At 39.5% G+C, this 16,822-nt stretch overlaps 3 protein-coding genes across 3 annotated transcripts; 1 reads left to right on the top strand and 2 right to left on the bottom strand.

Moving 5' to 3' along the window:
• The first annotated feature begins 5,504 nt into the window (after window positions 1-5,504).
• LOC116203492 lies at window positions 5,505-9,190 on the top strand. Its single transcript, XM_031535238.1, has 6 exons — window positions 5,505-5,781; window positions 6,320-6,474; window positions 6,702-6,919; window positions 7,433-8,042; window positions 8,157-8,666; window positions 8,749-9,190. The coding sequence occupies exons 1-6, from the start codon at window positions 5,606-5,608 to the stop codon at window positions 8,853-8,855; spliced, it is 1,776 nt and encodes a 591-aa protein (XP_031391098.1). The 5' UTR covers window positions 5,505-5,605; the 3' UTR covers window positions 8,856-9,190.
• A 160-nt stretch (window positions 9,191-9,350) lies between these two features.
• On the bottom strand, window positions 9,351-13,775 carry LOC116203493 (mitochondrial inner membrane protein OXA1-like). Its single transcript, XM_031535239.1, has 7 exons — window positions 13,619-13,775; window positions 12,773-13,471; window positions 12,106-12,181; window positions 11,883-12,014; window positions 11,013-11,120; window positions 10,123-10,177; window positions 9,351-10,013 (listed from the first exon to the last, which is right to left on the bottom strand). The coding sequence occupies exons 2-7, from the start codon at window positions 13,444-13,446 to the stop codon at window positions 9,754-9,756; spliced, it is 1,305 nt and encodes a 434-aa protein (XP_031391099.1). The 5' UTR covers window positions 13,447-13,471; window positions 13,619-13,775; the 3' UTR covers window positions 9,351-9,753.
• An 835-nt stretch (window positions 13,776-14,610) lies between these two features.
• On the bottom strand, window positions 14,611-16,798 carry LOC116203495 (mitochondrial inner membrane protein OXA1-like). The gene is made up of 3 exons (XM_031535243.1): window positions 16,160-16,798; window positions 15,510-15,585; window positions 14,611-15,407 (listed from the first exon to the last, which is right to left on the bottom strand). The coding sequence occupies exons 1-3, from the start codon at window positions 16,690-16,692 to the stop codon at window positions 15,351-15,353; spliced, it is 666 nt and encodes a 221-aa protein (XP_031391103.1). The 5' UTR covers window positions 16,693-16,798; the 3' UTR covers window positions 14,611-15,350.
• Window positions 16,799-16,822: the final 24 nt, after the last annotated feature.

Genomic DNA, 16,822 nt, shown 5'->3' with positions numbered 1-16,822 from the left:
ATATAGTTGAATGAGTTATTACATATGAACAATAAATCATGTAAATATTTTATATGTTATATATATATATATATATATTTTGTTCTCACTACTTCCATTGCGCCGTTGTGGCCGGCTTTGCTGCAAATCTTTCTAGCTCCACAGTTACCCAACCTGGTGTGTTTAGTTTTAAAGTTAAGTAGAATTGAGTTTTGATTTTAATTGAATTGTAATGATTGTATTGTTAAATTATGAGAAAAAATGTTAAAAAAATAATGAATAGTTGAGAGAAAATAACGATTGTATTGTATTGTTGAATTCTGAAAAAAGTAATAGATAGTTGAAAGAATTTAATATTAAAAATTAAATTGAATGGTTAAAAAATTTTTTAAAAAAAAGAAAAAAGTAATAATTATGGTGTTGATTTTTATTGTGTAGTGAGTAGAGTTAAAATTAGAGTTAAAATTTTAAAAATTTAATTGTGAAATCAAACGAGGTGTTAGGATTTTGGGTTTGGGTTAGGCTTTTGGGTTTTAGCCTATATAATTAAGGCTATTTTTGGGCCTTCCATCTTAGGGAGTACTAGAGTTCATCATATATTATCTACAATACACATTAGTCGAAGTTCTAATTGGCCTTCCATCAAGAGGAAGATGTCACCTAGGACCAACGAATCTAAGTTCTAATTGACTTTTCGAGTCACAGTTCATGAAAATTTAACAAATGATACAGTATTATTGAGAAAAAAAAAAACAAATGACACAATATTATAGTGTTACATCATTCATGCATGAAGTCTCCTGTCTTGTGAAAGTGAAAAAGTCATTAAAGTATGGAATTCCAAAAAACCTTAATTCATATGAAGTTCAAAAATTTATAATTCGCCCGGATTTCCAAAAACTCTCCAACTCAGAAATTAAATCCCTATATATAGTAAATACTTATCTCCACAGATATATATTTTATCTGCAAATTTTCATAATTATGAGCCTATTCCTGAGGATTTTGTACCTAAGATGATGTGGTGTCAGCGAAATTCTGAGCAACAGAAAGGTGATAAGGTTAAGATTTGTTTTGAATTTTTAGTCCACGGTCCAAATGATTTGGCTGGGAGAAGTGAGATGACGGTAATGAATTTCTCTATTGTTGTTGTTAAATACAGTAACTGTGTGGCATGTTTGAGTTTGTTTGTTGGGATTATTGATGCATTATTACGTTATTATGTACAAGTGATAAAATAATTTAAAATTTGTATATGATATTTATTTTAATTGTTCAATTTCATTTACACTAACCGGGTGAAGTTATTGATAGGGTATGATTCCAATTATTACATCATCTACCCTCCCTATATTATACATCCCACGTTACCGATAGTAGTTTTCGGTTATCTCATTGTCATAATAACTCTTATCAATAACTCTGACCCGTGTCTGCACGTTGGTCTTGGTCTAGTTTCTCTCAGACCTCAAAGATCTATAACTATGGTATCGTCTACTGAAATGCACACTTTGGTTTGATGTCTCTTGAAGTCGACCTACCTAGGAGGAGATTTAACTGGATTTTGACATGGACAAAATCAATTCAATGCTTCGCTTTCGATCTGAAATCAAACTGTTTTGTATTGGATTTTCAACCGTAGAACTTCTTGTGTTTTGCTTTCTCCATCCCTATCGCTCGATAGATAGGCTCATGAATCTCTGTTAATATTCAAAAGATTTGGTTTGAAAGACATTCTCCACATCAAGTAAAGGCACAAAGACAACAAAATTCTCCGGGCAGACGTGGTATGTTAGAATCCAAGCTAGTGACATGATAACCGTTAAAATTTCAATGTTTGGATTACAAAGGATGACTTTTATTGGGGCCGGAGTCCCAACGCAAGGAGAGGAGAGCTATACGTACTCGCCCAGGAACTATAGTCGTCCAGCTCGGTTGGTCTGATGAGGCTCAATCGATGTAGTTATCCTATATCCGACTTATACCGCCGGATATGTTAGTACTGTATGTACAGGAACTCTTCCATGGCCAAGTTAGCCAGTTTTGTCGATGACGGTTCTAGGTGATCACCAAGATAGATCCGCTTATACTGCGCGATTTCTGTCCACAAGCTAGGACAACTCACAGTCCCCAAAAATATTTCAGTACTCCTGCGGTTGCATTGAACGACTCCTTGCTACCAAACTTGCGGCCGTCTTATAGCCAAAACTGTATGCGAATGGAACTGAGGCGGCCTTCAATTTCATTTCACGCCAGACACAGCTGGGAGATGATCAAAAGAACAGCCAAAGCAGAGGTCATCCTACAATAATATAAGTTAGGATGAAGACAATTTAAGAACAGCCAAAGCAGAAGTAATCCTACAATAATAAAAGTTAGGTTGAAGACAATTTAAAGGAAAAATTCACTCCTCATACAAAAAATTTTAAAAAATTTCCCGATTGGTACAAAAAAATTTTCTTTCCCACTAGAGATATAAAAAGTTTTGAAAACATAACTCGTCCGTACATTTTGTCATTTTTGCATTAACGCTGTTAATTTGTGACTACGTGGCAACTGACGTGTCTCTTACCATCCAACATGGCAATAATAATATAATAAAAAAATTTATATTCTAAATTTTCAATTAAAATAAAAAAAATAAAAAATCATTTTTAAAAAAATACACTCTTCTCTCTTGATTGCTCCCATCTCTCTCCTCTCTCGTCTGTTTCCACTCTCCTTTCTTTCTCTCTCCTTCCTCTCAGATCTTTTCTCTCTGTCACGTCTACATGTCTCTCTCTCATCGTAAAAATTGTTTTTTTCTAAATTTTTAATTAAAATAATAAAATAAAATCCATTTTCTCTTCTGTCTCTCCTCTCTTTCTATCTCACATCTCTTTTTCCGGATATTAAATAAAAATTTTAAATGAAGATGAACAGACTCCCCATGGCACCAAACGGTTCATAGGATGGCAAGATCAATCGGACCCAGCCTTAACATTCCATTTGCATCGCTTCAAAGCTTTATCGGAATTGGCACTATTCTGGCCCCAACCCCTGATCGAGCCACATGAACCCTAAAATCACGTCGAGTCTCTCTCTAAGAACCTATGCCTCCTAAGCTTGGGTTCGTCGATTCGGGGGCTCGAGAACCCCCGAGCTGGGTTCTCGACCCCAACGCGAGCCCACCCGTGGGTCTCGCGAGCCCTGGGTGGGTTAGGTGCCTAGGGACTCACGATTCCCCGTGTACTGTTCATTTTCTTCATTTGAAGAAGATGAACAGTGTTTTCCTTTTAAAAAAATTTTATTTACTATATTATTTTCATGTATCTGAAAAGAGATATGTAAGGAGACGAGAGAGATACATGAAGGAGAGAGAAAGAGAGGAGAGAGCTTTTTTAATTTGATTTTTATTTTATTTATTTTAATTCAAAATTTTTTGAAAATGAATCTTTTATTTTTTGTGCCACGTCGGATGGCAAGTGACGCGCCATCTGCACGTAGTTCGGAACTGACGGCGTCAATACAAATTTGACGAAATGTACGAATAAGTTACGATTTTTAAACTTTTTATACCTCTTGTGAGGAAAGAAAACTTTTTGTACCAAATATATCATTTATTTTTTATTCCGTCACAATTTCTAACGTGATAACTAATGGCTATCGACATGGCTAATGAAATTTTAAGCTCTAATAGAATGATGAAACGGGGACCTACAATCCCACTTCCATTTAAAAAAAAATCCATATATTTCTTTTACTCAAATTTTGGCCCTAGAATATTTTGAAAAATCAAGGGAAAAGGGAGGGGGCATGACTCAGTTGGGGGCCCTCGCCGGCCCTCGACCCCTTGGGCAAGGTGGTCGAGGGCCGACGAGGGAGCCCCTAGCCGGGTCGGAGCCCCTCCTCCCTTTATTTTTCGGATTCAAAAACAAAGGGAAATGAGAAGGGGCTTGACCTAATTGAGGGTTCCCCTGCTGACCAACCCTCAATCGCTCAAGTGAGGTGGCCTGACTCCAACCAACTCGCCCGGGAGGTTGAGGGCCAGCGAGGGAACCCCGAATCGAGTCGGGCCCACTCTCCCTCTATTTTTCGGGAGGGGGGGCCCGACCTTGTTGGGGTCTCCCCCGCCGACCCTCGATCGCTTGGCCGAGGTGGCCCGATCCCTTCCCTCTCCATTTGTTTTTCGGATTCAAAAACTAAGCCGTCAATTGACGTTTGTCAATTCTGTCAATTTCTTGAATTGTATATGCTATGAATTTCCATTAATCTTTAGCAGAAGGCCGTTTCAGTTTCTTGTATTGTAAACTTTGAGAAACCAACTTAAAGAAGAAGAAGGTATAGACTCAAGAGAGCGGAGCAAAAAGAAGCCCCGTCTACTCCTCGTATATAAACTTCCATGAATTTTTTCCAATATGCTGTTTTATCACTTTTGATTACTTTGTTTGGTCCTTAGGTGCTTTTGCTTTGTTTTGTTTTGCTTCTTGATTTTGGAGATTCAACTATTGGATGGATCTGGCTGTGTCCATGGCCTTGTTTCCTTTTTACACATACTTAGGAGTATCGTCATCCTGCTCGATTTAGCTGAGTGTTTCAGGAAGGAAGGAAGAGATTATTTGACTCGTGGAAGGTTCATGACTCCAAGATGCTGGAAAAATGGCTTTCAGAAGCATGGATGCATGGAATGAATCTCATGGAATTAGCTTGGAAAAATGGCTGCTTCAGACCTGCATCGAGGATTTGATCAGGTCGAGGCCAACCGTATGTAATTGGTACAGTTGATAAGTAATTGGCGTCCACGTGTCATCATTCTATTGGAGCTTAAAATTCCATTAGTCACGTCAGTAACCGTTAATTGCCAGATCAAAAATCGCGACGGAATTGGAAGCATATGATATATTTGGTCTAACGTTAGTAACATGCTGGTAGATTTGGAAAAATTGAGAGTTGATGCTAGATTTGAGAAGACAACGTAAGTTTATGATTTTCGACGTGGTTAACCCTTCATGTAGAATTTTAAATATTAATTTAAGCACCATAAGCTCGCTTCTTGTTAATTTTGTTTTGTGTCATATCCTCTGCTTTTGTCAACTCCTTTTACGTGCACTGAACTCATTATTATCAAACACTCGAAAAAAGCTCTTAAAATTTTAAGGAGCGTTTGGATTCAGAGTTAAAATTATTTTGATTTTAATTTTGATTGTGAAAAATGACAAATGAGATGTGATTATAAATTTGACCTGGAAAACATGTGTTTTTGTTGTGTAATGTGTTGAGTTAAAATTAAAGTTAAAATTTTTGAATTGAAAAATATGTATTTTTATTGTGTAGTGTGTTGAGTTGAAATTAAAATTAAAATTAAAATTAATTATTTTTGAATCCAAACGGGACATTAGAATTTTATATTTTTACTTTTAATGACTAGTCAACTCACAATAAAAGCTTATATATCTTATGGACTAGTGTATAAATATGAATTTATTTAGGAAAAATAATAGAAACTCGACTTTATCGAGTCAAAAATGAAAGGTTAAACAATAGAAACTATATTTCATGGTTTGTTGATTACATTTACTTGTAAGAAGAGAAGAATCTGTTCCTCCCTACGGATCAGATCACCGCTTCCGCCATAGAAAGAGAGAAAATGGAGTTGGATAGCGTACTGGTTCGCCTGTGCATTGAATCGGCCTGCAGCAGTCGCGATAGCGTGGAGAGGTGGCGGATGCAGCGGCGGACCCTCCAACGCTTGCCCCCTCAGCTCGCCTCCGCCCTCCTCCGCCGCCTCCTCCAGCGCCGCCTCCTCTCTCCCTCCCTCCTCGAGTAAGTCTCTCCTCTCCTCTCCTCAAAAAATCAAAAATGCATAAGCTGCTGCTGCTGCTCTGGATGTCCGATTGCCTTTGATTTAGCTAGTGGCCTGCTGAAAGACGCGATTGAATTGAACTGAGTTGACTTACTCTGATCTCTTTTTTGTCTGGAGAATTCATTTGATTTGCGACTTTAATCCTGTCAAAATTTTCTGTACCGTGTAGTTTTGGACTTTGATGCAGAAGGGTGAACTTGAAATGAATCATTACATAGTTTAGGGTCATTGAAGCTTGAGATTCATCTTTGGGTCATGCATTGCGGCCTCCACCAATTTCATCGTGTACGTGCAGCTCCTGCATCACCCATTGATCGAATGAATCTCTTAGAAGACCGAGACATGAAGTTGTAAAATTATATTTCGTTTAGTGTAACTAGGAATTGTATTTGGCGCTTGAAGCTTTTGTTGTTTGACGTTGCAGTGACCAGCATTTTCCCTGTGCGTGTTTGTTTACTTTTTGTCATAGGCTCTACTAATGAAGAATTGCTTGTGCAGGGCTTTCAAATACTGTGTCGATGAGGTTGACCTTAGAGGTGAGACCTCTGTGGATGCAGAGTGGATGGCATACTTGGGGGGGTTCCGTTATCTCCACTACTTGAACGTTGCAGATTGCCATAGAGTTACCAGTTCGGCTCTTTGGCCTATTGCAGGTTTGTATGAATCTGCAATTCATACTAAATAGAGTATTTGACGTTCAGTCATATGATCCTTTTTTGACCTTTCTTCCGCTTTGGGAGCATCTTTTCCGTTCTTCTTTTGTGGACTGTTTTATTGGTATATAAGGTTAGATGATCAATGTGTCTGCTGGGATATTCATTAAAAACTGAAAGATGGAGCTTCTTTCTTCTGCATTATGAACGTTTGTTTTGGCTTCTAGGTATGACTCACTTAAAGGAGTTGGATCTTACCAGATGTGTCAAGTTTACCGATGCTGGCATTAAGCATCTTTTGTCAATTTCAACCTTGGAAAAGTTATTTCTCTCAGAGACTCACCTCACAGCAGCAGGAGTTGCTCTTCTTGCTTCTCTTTCAAACTTGTCTGTTTTGGACCTTGGTGGTTTACCAGTCACTGATCAGGCTTTGAGGTCTCTTCAGGTACTCCAATTCGCGATCGCATCTATTTTTAAAAAAATTGTTTCAAAAAGCAACATCTTTAACCTATGGAAATTGAGCTGACGTATGCTCAAATATATCTGTCATAGCATGTGTTGTTATGACTAAGAATATTGCCCTTCATTCTTGACAAACAAAAGATCACCCTGTAACTTATTCCATGTCATCCCCGATTGACCAAGCATTCCCTTATTTTCAGATTCAGTTATATGAAATGAAAGTACGAGAATTAGAAGTTGGGTCAAGTTGTAGGAGTGCTTCTTCCTATTCTAGTTGCTTAGTATCAATGCTTTAAATTTATAGTCACTGCAGCAATCTGGATATATTTCTTGTCTACAGACACATTCTGTCAGCTGAACTTCTTAGTGTTGGACACACTAGCTTTGTCTAATTAGATCCATTTTCTGAATCTTACTGTGGAGAATTTTATTTACCACTTCACGCCAAACCCTTGAGACATGCCAGTACCCAATAATTGTCTCTCCATATGTTCAGGTTCTGACAAAGCTGCAGTGCCTTGACCTATGGGGGAGCAAAGTATCAGATAATGGTGTTGCTGCTCTTCAAATGTTCCCAAAGTTGAGCTATTTGAATTTAGCTTGGACAAGTGTGTCGTTGTTACCATATTTTGCATCTCTTGAGTCTCTAAATATGAGTAATTGTATTATTAATTCTGTATTCAAATACCATGGTGATAAACCTCATCTATCAGAGCTACGCATTGCGGGGGCCACTTTAGAAAATGAGGCTGAAGCCTTTGAGCATATTGAGAAAAGTTTCCTGACCTGTTTAGATGCAGCTAGGAGTTCTCTTAGCAGATTCGGCTTCTTATCTTGTATGGTAGGACTCAAATATTTGGATCTTAGTTCTACTGGGTTAGGTGATGAATCTGTGGAACACATTGCAAGAATAGGGATGAACTTGAGAAATCTTAACCTCAGCAATACAAGAGTCTCTTCTGCAGGGGTTGAGGCCCTCGCTGGATGTGTTCCAAATCTTGAAAACCTGTCATTATCTTACACACAGATTGATGATTTTGCCGTGTTATATATCAGCACGATGCCGGCACTCAAAGCTATTGACTTGAGTCACACAAGTATAAAAGGTATTGCTGCTTTTTGGAATTGTGATTTGTGAAAAAAGAAATTTTGCAGTGCTGCTGTTGTCATTGGATTTCTTTCACATATAGGTCACATTTCATGATAATTTTCCCTTGCAGGTTTCATTCCGAAAGTGGGTGATGAATCAGATCAGGCGCTCTCACTGACAGCTCTGGAAAGTCATCATTTGGAAAAGCTCAATTTGGAGAATACCCTGGTGGAAGATGATTCCCTCTTCCCATTATCTAAGCTACAGCAGTTGCGGCAATTGTCTCTTCGAAATTGTTCTCTGACAGATATCTCTCTGCACCGGTTGTCACCCCTCACTGAGCTAAAGAGTCTTTGCTTTTGCGACGTTGTTCTGACAAATCACGGGCTCGATTCGTTCAAACCTCCAGCGACCCTGGAGATGCTCGACATTAGAGGATGCTGGCTTCTAACTGAGGATGCGATATCATCATTTCATGAAAAGTACCCTCAAGTCGTTGTGAGGCACGAACTTGTTCCTGTCTTACCACAAGAAAGTGAGTCGTCCTCTTCCTGTACGCCTCCATCAAGAATAACTTCAAAGTCGAAGCAAGTGACGAGTCAAACTCCGGAAAAACTGCAATTGTCTGCTAACTTTTTAGGTATGCATCTCCAATTTATAAGCGAGTTTGATTTGACTGCTTTGGTTTCTCTTCTAACTTAATGTTTGCTTTTCTTCATCAGATCAGAGGTTGAAATATAACAGAGAAGAGCTACTTGCCCTAAGGTACTCATCATTATCTCTTGCTCCGAACAATGGAGACAATGTACCGAAGATCCAATTAGATTAGTCTTGAGTTTTCTCTCGTAATTATCATGGTCCGACTACCTCACCAATCGCCAGGGCTCATGATGTTTTATTTGTCTACATTGGATGTGCTGATCTGATTTGTCCCAAAGAAAAAACTCGCCATATTCCTCCAATCTTGGATTGCATTAATCAAAGTTGTTCTGTGTGGCTTTCTTTGAATTCAACAAGTGATCGCAGATAGGAGCTTAACATACGACAGCTTCAATTTCTGGCAATGTCATCGGGAAGAGTAAAGGGGAATCAACAATTTCAGATTTCATATGTACTCTTTGCCGTGCTGTGTTAGAAGGAGAATTGAGATACAAATTTGTAACACTTGTTCTCAGGGAAATTAAGCCATTGCCAAGATCCGTTATTAAACACACTGAAGTTACGACGAGCAGGCTGATTGGGGTAAAACCTATAATAGGAGAGTTTCTCAAGATTAAGGCCTTGATACCACAAAAACGTCAGATAATTCTCCATATCCCAAGTCTAATAATATCAGTTACAACTGTATGTCATACAAATTTATTTGGGCAAATATTACAATCTTATTACAAGAGATATTTTCCTGTTATGGTGGGCACATTAAACCCGTTCAGCTATTTATATCTATCTCGCCTTACTAGCGAAACTCAAAGTTGAATCTACTTAATGCAAAATTTCCAGTGGCCATGCCGAATTACCGATAACAGAAACTCCTGAATTGAATAAATACCACCGTCTTTTTCACCCTGGACCTGCACAGTGAGTGAGGCCAGAGGTGGCAGCAATAACTGAAGATGTTATATAATCCTAAACCTCGAAAAAAATCTTTTCTGAACTCTCGGACCACCTAAAATCGCGTAATTTAGTAAACTATAGTAATCCTCCAGACTTTTGGAGGAAAACCGAGTTCACCTCTTCTTATTCTTCTTTCTTCCCTTCACCTCTTTCTCTAGACTTCTCAGCCTCTGACTAAGGACAGCAGAAGAAGAGACTTTTCGGTCGGCAAGTTTGGACGGAGTAGTGGGTACCGATAAGGACTGCTCAGTCATTGGTGTGGGCTGTTTGAGTACCGAAAACACAGAGAAGGCGGGTTTCGAAGTAGTGGTTGGTGGGGTCACAGGGATCTCAGGGATGCCCAGGTACTTCTTTAGACCAGATTTCTTGAGAACTAGAAAAAGCATATACATAAATCAGATACCTTAAGACTGAAACAGGAAGGAGCCCAAATGAAGTGGGGCAATGTAAGCACCATGGAAAAAGAAAATCACGGGACTCACCGTATCCGTAGACTAGTGAAAATAAGTTGGATGTAACCCAGTAACAGAATATTGCCTGCACAAGCGTGACCATGTCAATATCCAGGCTTGGAAAGTAAGACTAGTATTAACAAGTGGGAAAAAGAATAACAGCACAGAAAAACAAATATATTACATCATCGAATGTTAAACCATTTCAGATCACAAAATTAAGCAAATATTAAGAAAAGGAAGTCTTGGAGAGATCTACGAAAAAGAGATATCTCAAGCTACTGAATAAGGAATATAAGGAGCTCCAAGCAATGAAAACCTTATTTGAACAGACATTATGCCATTGAGAATAATGAGAAGTCTTCCTTTTAACCGGTGATAAGCTTGCAGTGAAACTGTGAAATGTAGCTAATACGAAGTTGTGGCAATTGGCAAAATGAAAGAACTACGTCAATAAATTGCATATTGACAAATACTCTTGCTCTAGAGGTGACTTTGGGAAAGATAACCTTCCATGTTGGGTTCTCACCCATCTGTAGATTACTCTCGCCTTAGAGGTTGATATAGTGCAATGATATGATTTTAGAAGACAATTAGATGCTTCATGGTCCCAGAGATTAAATTAGATGCTTCAAGGTCCCAGAGATTAAATCAGATGCCTTTCTTTTGTCCACAGAGAACAATTCTAACAGTTGGCAACACCATACCAGTCCTATCCCATGAGAATTACAAAATGATCCGTGCATGGGAAGATGTAGATTGCAATAGAAGAAAACTATGCAACACATGATCAAACATATTAGGATCTTAGAAATAGACGCCACAGAACCAACTAAAGTTCAACCTATGGTGCTAAAAGGTGGATATCAGTTGGACTTCATTGTGTAGGCAAGAAAAAGTAAATGATGTCAAAATGTTACCTTCGGGAAACTCATGGTAAGCGGTACAGTAAGAACAGCAAAGACCCTAGACACATTCTTGATTGTACCTGCGGAAGGATTACCTTCCATGCCCTCCTGCATGTTGAACTGAGAAAAGGCCAGAAAGTGAGCTAAACCAGAAGATGACAGAAAGTACAGAAGCTGGTAATGAGTTTTTCATGCATGACACAAGAAGCATGAAGACAGAGAGAACTTAGCAGCTTCCTGGTATAACTAACAGTATAAGGAGTTATAGAGAAAAATATATAAATAAAAGGAAAGGCTGACTACAGTGGATCGAACATAAGGAAACTTCCTGATGTGATCAAAGAGACCATTGTTAAAATTAAAGATCAGATATAGAGTGATTATTTGGAGATCTCAGTGTTTTGGCATAAAATAATTAAGGGCAAGCAAGAAAGCTGCTATGGAATGTTATTAGTCAATTAGTGTTTCCATATGACAACCTACCAACCAATTTTATGTGCAACGTCTAAGATAACCAAGCATACCCAATCAGCGACATTTCATACATAAATCGTAATATTAGGCGATGAAATTATTGTTCAGCATAGTTATGTTGCTCTTGTAACATGAGGGAAGGATTTCCGCATTGTAATGCTTGAAAGTCCAAAACAAGGAGATTATGTCTGATCACAGATTCAACAGATGGCCAGCTATTTTTAGGAATACACGGAAGAATAAGCCTTTTTCTCATCATTCCATTTCAATCTGAAATAAAAGGGGACTAATGAAAGGAGTCAATTTTTACAATCATTTCTACCGTACCTGACCATGTCTATAATTCCCCCCAAAGTATCCTATTTTGTGCTATAAAGTGTACCCGGAAAACCTTCAAGAAGTGCTTACCTCCACCGTAATTAGGAACGACAACGCTGTCAAAATTGGGAGGATGTAGAGACTATCGGGAGTGGTGAGATCAGTGAACCAGTAGGCACCTCCATTTTTGAAAGATGGAACCTTTTCAGCCATGTTTGTTACCTGCAAAAGGGAACATAAGAAAGAAATCTGAATAGAAGAAAGGCCTGAAGCAGCCTAGGAAGGTCTAGAAGAAGCAAGGTCTATAACTTACAGCAAGGAAAAAACTGATGAAGACAGGGGCCTGAATAAAAATTCCCTTCAGCGGTGTAAATGGACTAACGCCAGACCTGCAGATTGCCGTAGATTAAAATACTGATGCATTGAGAAAATTTGCAGGCCACCGACTGATTAAGACAAACATGTGGACGTGTTACCAGAAATTGACATTTTCCGAAAATTTCAACAAAAATAATATGTCAATGACATTGATGAAGAAGCTATAAGCTGGAAATGATTTTCTACTGCATGCAGTAGTGAGTCCCACTTTAATTTGGAATTAATCCCAGAACCTGGATAAAAGTAGAATAGACGACTTCTAAATCTCAGCATCAATATACCAAGTGAACAACATTCCTGTTTTCCGTTTTACGTTTCTTGAAAATTGCAATAAATCAAAGAAAGTGTCAAGTGGCACTTGAAGATATATGTTTTTTTTTAATGAAAACATGAATAATTGTTCTTCTAAAACAGAAGAATTCACTCACATTTTGCAGACATGAGCACTGAAAATACGAGAAATTTGTTGCAATCCTAAATCACAAATCACATTAACTGCATCAAGAATTACTTTAACTGACTGTCATCGAGAATTGTGGTGCCGCGACAAACAGCAGAAAAGATTCCTATAACCAGCTTTCTGCAAGGGAAAAGTTGCTTACTCTGTGAACAGTTGCTGCAACTTCCTCTGACCTTCAGTCACAGCCGTAGGATCCATGCTTTTCTCCTGCATCTCATTTTTTATCTCCTCCATACGGGGGCGAATAATGGCGAGTTTCGAAGTTGCTTTCAGTTGGTTTATCAAAAGCGGGAGGGTCAATCCTCGAATCAAAAGAGTGGTCAACACAATGGATGCCCACCAGTTCAAGCCACTAAGCTGATGAACATAATCGATAAAGTACTGCAAGTACATGACCGGATAATACGAATCCGCAGCAGCAATAGCAACTTCATTCACCATGGGTGCCTGAGAAGCAACCGCTTGCACGGTTGTGTCTGTGAGGACATCCGCAACGTCGCTAATCAGATCGATGTTGTCTGCGTTTCCGCCGACAGTGGTGGACATATACCGGCAGTATGGGGAGCCACTGCTTGGAGACAAAGAGAAGCCCAAGCAGCCTCTGCCCCGGACAGCAGCACTGAAACCGGCAGAGCTGTTGAGGGTACTGAGAAAAGATCTTTGCTGGAGAAAGGGGTTGAGTTTCTCCTGACATGGCCTTTCTTCGAAGGAGTTATCTCGGCGGTCTTCGCCATTATGAAGGAGGTAACTGAGTGAGGGGTGGTATCTCCGAGCAATTAGGCTTGCCCGCGTAGAGAGAGTACGCCTATAAGCCATTGATAAGCAAAGGTTTAAGCTTTATCTGCGAACATAGGGTGAAATTGCCAAATCAGAGGTTGAAAAGCTCAGGGACTAGCAACAATACAGGGACTGAGATTTCGGATTTGATAACATTGCAATGCAAAAAATTAGAGAGAGTATTGCTTCGGCCATCAGAGAAGAAAATTACCACTTTTATCACTTCCGGCGGCGGCTGAAGAGGCGGAGGGAAGTTGGGTTGCAGAGCAGAGATCGCCGGAGAATGAGGCGACAGTGGAGAGGCGGAGCTCAGCTGGGGGATGACTTGATCAGCGGAGGAGAGAAACTTCAGGAAAGGCGAGAGAGAAACCCAAACCCCGAAGGAGGCTCGACCGGTTCAGGCTAAACCCCTTCGAACCGGAATGTTCTCCTTGAACCCATCCGAACCGGAATGGTCTGTCCGGTTCGATTGTGCTAACCTCTTGATTAGAGCTTTCCTTTTGTGAAATAATTTTGAATTTTCTGATTTGCCCCGTACCACCGATCTTGGATTGCATTTATCGAGTTGTTCCGATGTCACTCCTTTCAAGACCAACGAGTGGCGCCACGAATTATTTTTTTCGGTTACAATAGAATGTTCATAGCCTAGTACAAAAAAGCGGCATGAATTATTTTGTTTTGACTATAAACATAAGTTAAACTCATGATAGCATCGATTTCCGATGGACAACGGCGATATATATAGAAGTGTCGTTTCAGATTTATGAATCAGCAAAATAAAAAGGTATTTACATGAGCCGTGCAAAATAATTGGGTGAGCTCATATACACCTCTTTATGGAGAAAACAAAAGGAGATTTCAGTTAAAAGTGAATGTATAATAAATCGGCCAAAAATAAAAATAAAAAAGTGGATGTACCAAAAATTATGCCTAGTTATAAACAGAGAAACGGAGATGCTATTACTAAGGAGTAAGGACGAGATATTCCAACAAAAATTTATTGTATATATAGTCATACAAAAATCAATTCGGGCAGATATTACAATTTTCATACGAGAGATGCAGATTGCATTCTCCTTTAATCCTCGGGTTCGGAATATATTCTCCTGTAATTATCGGGTTCAGTAAATCAATTCGGCTTCCAAATTCACCTGGCCTTACTAGTTAAACTGAAAAAATGAATCTACTTAGATGCAAATATCTCCTATAAATACCATTATTATTATTTTTTTCCATTCTAGCGATATGTAAGCACGTGATTAATCCTAAACATCGAATAAAATCTCATGTTAACTCTAAGGCTAGCGAAAATCTGATGAAAGTATCCTTCAGGACTTCCCGGAGGCATATCTGGTCACCTCTTCTTATTCTTCTTTCTTCCCTTGACCTCCTCCTCTAGACATTGTAGCCTCTGGCGAAGGACAGCGGAAGAAGAGATTTTTCGATCGGCAAGCTTGGATGGAGCAGTGGGTACCACTGAGGGCTCCTCAGTCATTGGCGTGGTTCGTTGGAGTATGAGGAGTTATAGAGAATGTATAGCAATAACAGGAAAGGCTACTAAGCAGATCGAACAGAGAAAGCATTATTGCCGTGATCGAGGAGACCAGTGTTAGCATTAAAGAACAGGTATATAAACCAATTCCATGCCCAACAAGTCTGAGATCGCGAAGCGTATACAAGCAGCGCCATTTTGACCACTGATCTTAATATAAGGTGAAATAATCATCAGAATCTTCATGTTGCACTCGTAACATGAGGGAAGGATTTCTGGATTGTAATGCTTGAAAGTCCACAACAATGAGATGATGTCTGATCATAGATTCAACTGATGGCAAGGTATCTTTACAAATAAGAGCTCCTCTTTCTCATCATTCCACTTCAATCTGAAATAAAGGGGGGCTAAGGAAAGGAGTCGGTTTTCCCAGAGTCATTTCTATGAGAGATCAGTGAGCAAGTAGGCTCTTGACAATTTTTGAAAGATTGAAAGCCATGTTCGTTATCTGCAATGCAAAAAATGGAACATAAGTAAGGAATATGAATGCTGAGGAAAGGCTATGTAGCACGCGTAGGAAGGTCTAGAAGAAGCAAGTTCTACAACTTACAGCAAGTAAAAAACTGATGAAGACAGGGCCCTGAATAACCATTCCCTTTAGCACTGTAAATGGACCGATGCCAGACCTGCGGGATTGCCATAGATTAAAAAGTACTATGCATTGAAAAAATTTGCAGGCCACCTACTCATTAAGACGAACATTTGGATGTGTTACAAGAAATCGACATTTTCTGAAAATTTTGACGAATATGATAAGTGGATGACATTGATGAACAAGCTATAAGCTGCGCAAGATTTCCTACAACGTGAGGTAGGTGTTCTCAGTCAGCCAGTTCAGAAACTTATGCCAGAACTTGGCTCTAAGTAGAATAACTTGCAAATCCAGCATCCATATAGCAAGTGAATACTAATCTACCTTTCTATTTTCCTTTTCTTGAAGATTGCAATAAAGCAAACCGATAAAGTGTCAAACTGCATTTGAAGGTATATATATATATATTCCGATGAAAATGTCGCCCCCTGTCCTTTTACAACAGAAGAGTTCGATCGCATTTTGCACACGGGATAATCTGGAATCTGGGAAACGGAGTTCCATTTGAAACCGAAAACTACAGATCGCGTTAACTGCATCAAGGATTACTTAAATTCAATATCATCAATTTCTACAACCCGGCTTGTTGCAAGGGAAAAGTTGCTTACTCTTTGAACAGTTGCTGCAACTTCCTCTGACATTCGGCCACAGCCATAGAATCCATGCCTTTCTCCCGCATCTCATTGCTTATCTCTTCCATACAGGGCCAAATGATGGCGAGTTTGGAAGAGTGTTTCAGTTGGTTTATTACGAGAAGGAGGGTCAGTCCTCGAATCAAAAGAGTCGTCAAAACAATGGAGGCCCACCAGTTCAAGCCACTAAACTGATGCACATAATCGATCACGTACTGCAAGCACATGACCAGGAAATAGGAATCAGCAGCGGCAATAGCAACTTCGTTCAACGTAGCTGCGTGAGAAGCAACAGCTTGCACGTTCGTGTTTGTGAGGATGTCAGTAACTAGACCGACATTGTCTGCATTTTTGCCATCAGCGGTGGACAGATAAGGCAGTAGGAGGAGCCGCCGATTGGCGACAAAGAGAAGCTGGAGCAGCTTCTGTCCCAGAAAGCAGCGACTGAGCTGTTGAGGGTACTGAGAAAGGATCTTTGCTGGAGAAAAGGGTTGAGTTTCTCCTGACATGGCCTTTCTTCGAAGGAGTTATCTCGGCGGTCTTCGCTACGATGAAGACAGGTAACTGAGTGAGGGGTGGTATCTCCGAACAATTGGGCAATTTAGGCTTGCCCGCGTAGAGAGGGACGCCTATAAGCCA

The sequence above is a fragment of the Punica granatum genome, chromosome 4, assembly GCF_007655135.1.
Source record: "Punica granatum isolate Tunisia-2019 chromosome 4, ASM765513v2, whole genome shotgun sequence".
Taxonomy (NCBI): domain Eukaryota; kingdom Viridiplantae; phylum Streptophyta; class Magnoliopsida; order Myrtales; family Lythraceae; genus Punica; species Punica granatum.
This window is presented reverse-complemented; position numbering and strand designations above follow the sequence as displayed.

Coding starts and splice junctions, on each gene's coding strand:
- LOC116203492 (XM_031535238.1), top strand. CDS start 5,606: ATGGAGTTGGATAGCGTACTGGTTCGCCTGTGCATTGAATCGGCCTGC. Junction 6,475..6,701: donor GGCTCTTTGGCCTATTGCAG/GTTTGTATGAAT, acceptor TTTGGCTTCTAG/GTATGACTCACTTAAAGGAG. Junction 8,667..8,748: donor ATTGTCTGCTAACTTTTTAG/GTATGCATCTCC, acceptor TTTCTTCATCAG/ATCAGAGGTTGAAATATAAC.
- LOC116203493 (XM_031535239.1), bottom strand. CDS start 13,446: ATGGCTTATAGGCGTACTCTCTCTACGCGGGCAAGCCTAATTGCTCGG. Junction 12,015..12,105: donor TCATCAGTTTTTTCCTTGCT/GTAAGTTATAGA, acceptor TCCCTTTTGCAG/GTAACAAACATGGCTGAAAA. Junction 11,121..11,882: donor CGTTCCTAATTACGGTGGAG/GTAAGCACTTCT, acceptor GCCTTTTCTCAG/TTCAACATGCAGGAGGGCAT.
- LOC116203495 (XM_031535243.1), bottom strand. CDS start 16,692: ATGTCAGGAGAAACTCAACCCTTTTCTCCAGCAAAGATCCTTTCTCAG. Junction 15,586..16,159: donor TTGCAGCAACTGTTCAAAGA/GTAAGCAACTTT, acceptor GCAATCCCGCAG/GTCTGGCATCGGTCCATTTA. Junction 15,408..15,509: donor TCATCAGTTTTTTACTTGCT/GTAAGTTGTAGA, acceptor TTTGCATTGCAG/ATAACGAACATGGCTTTCAA.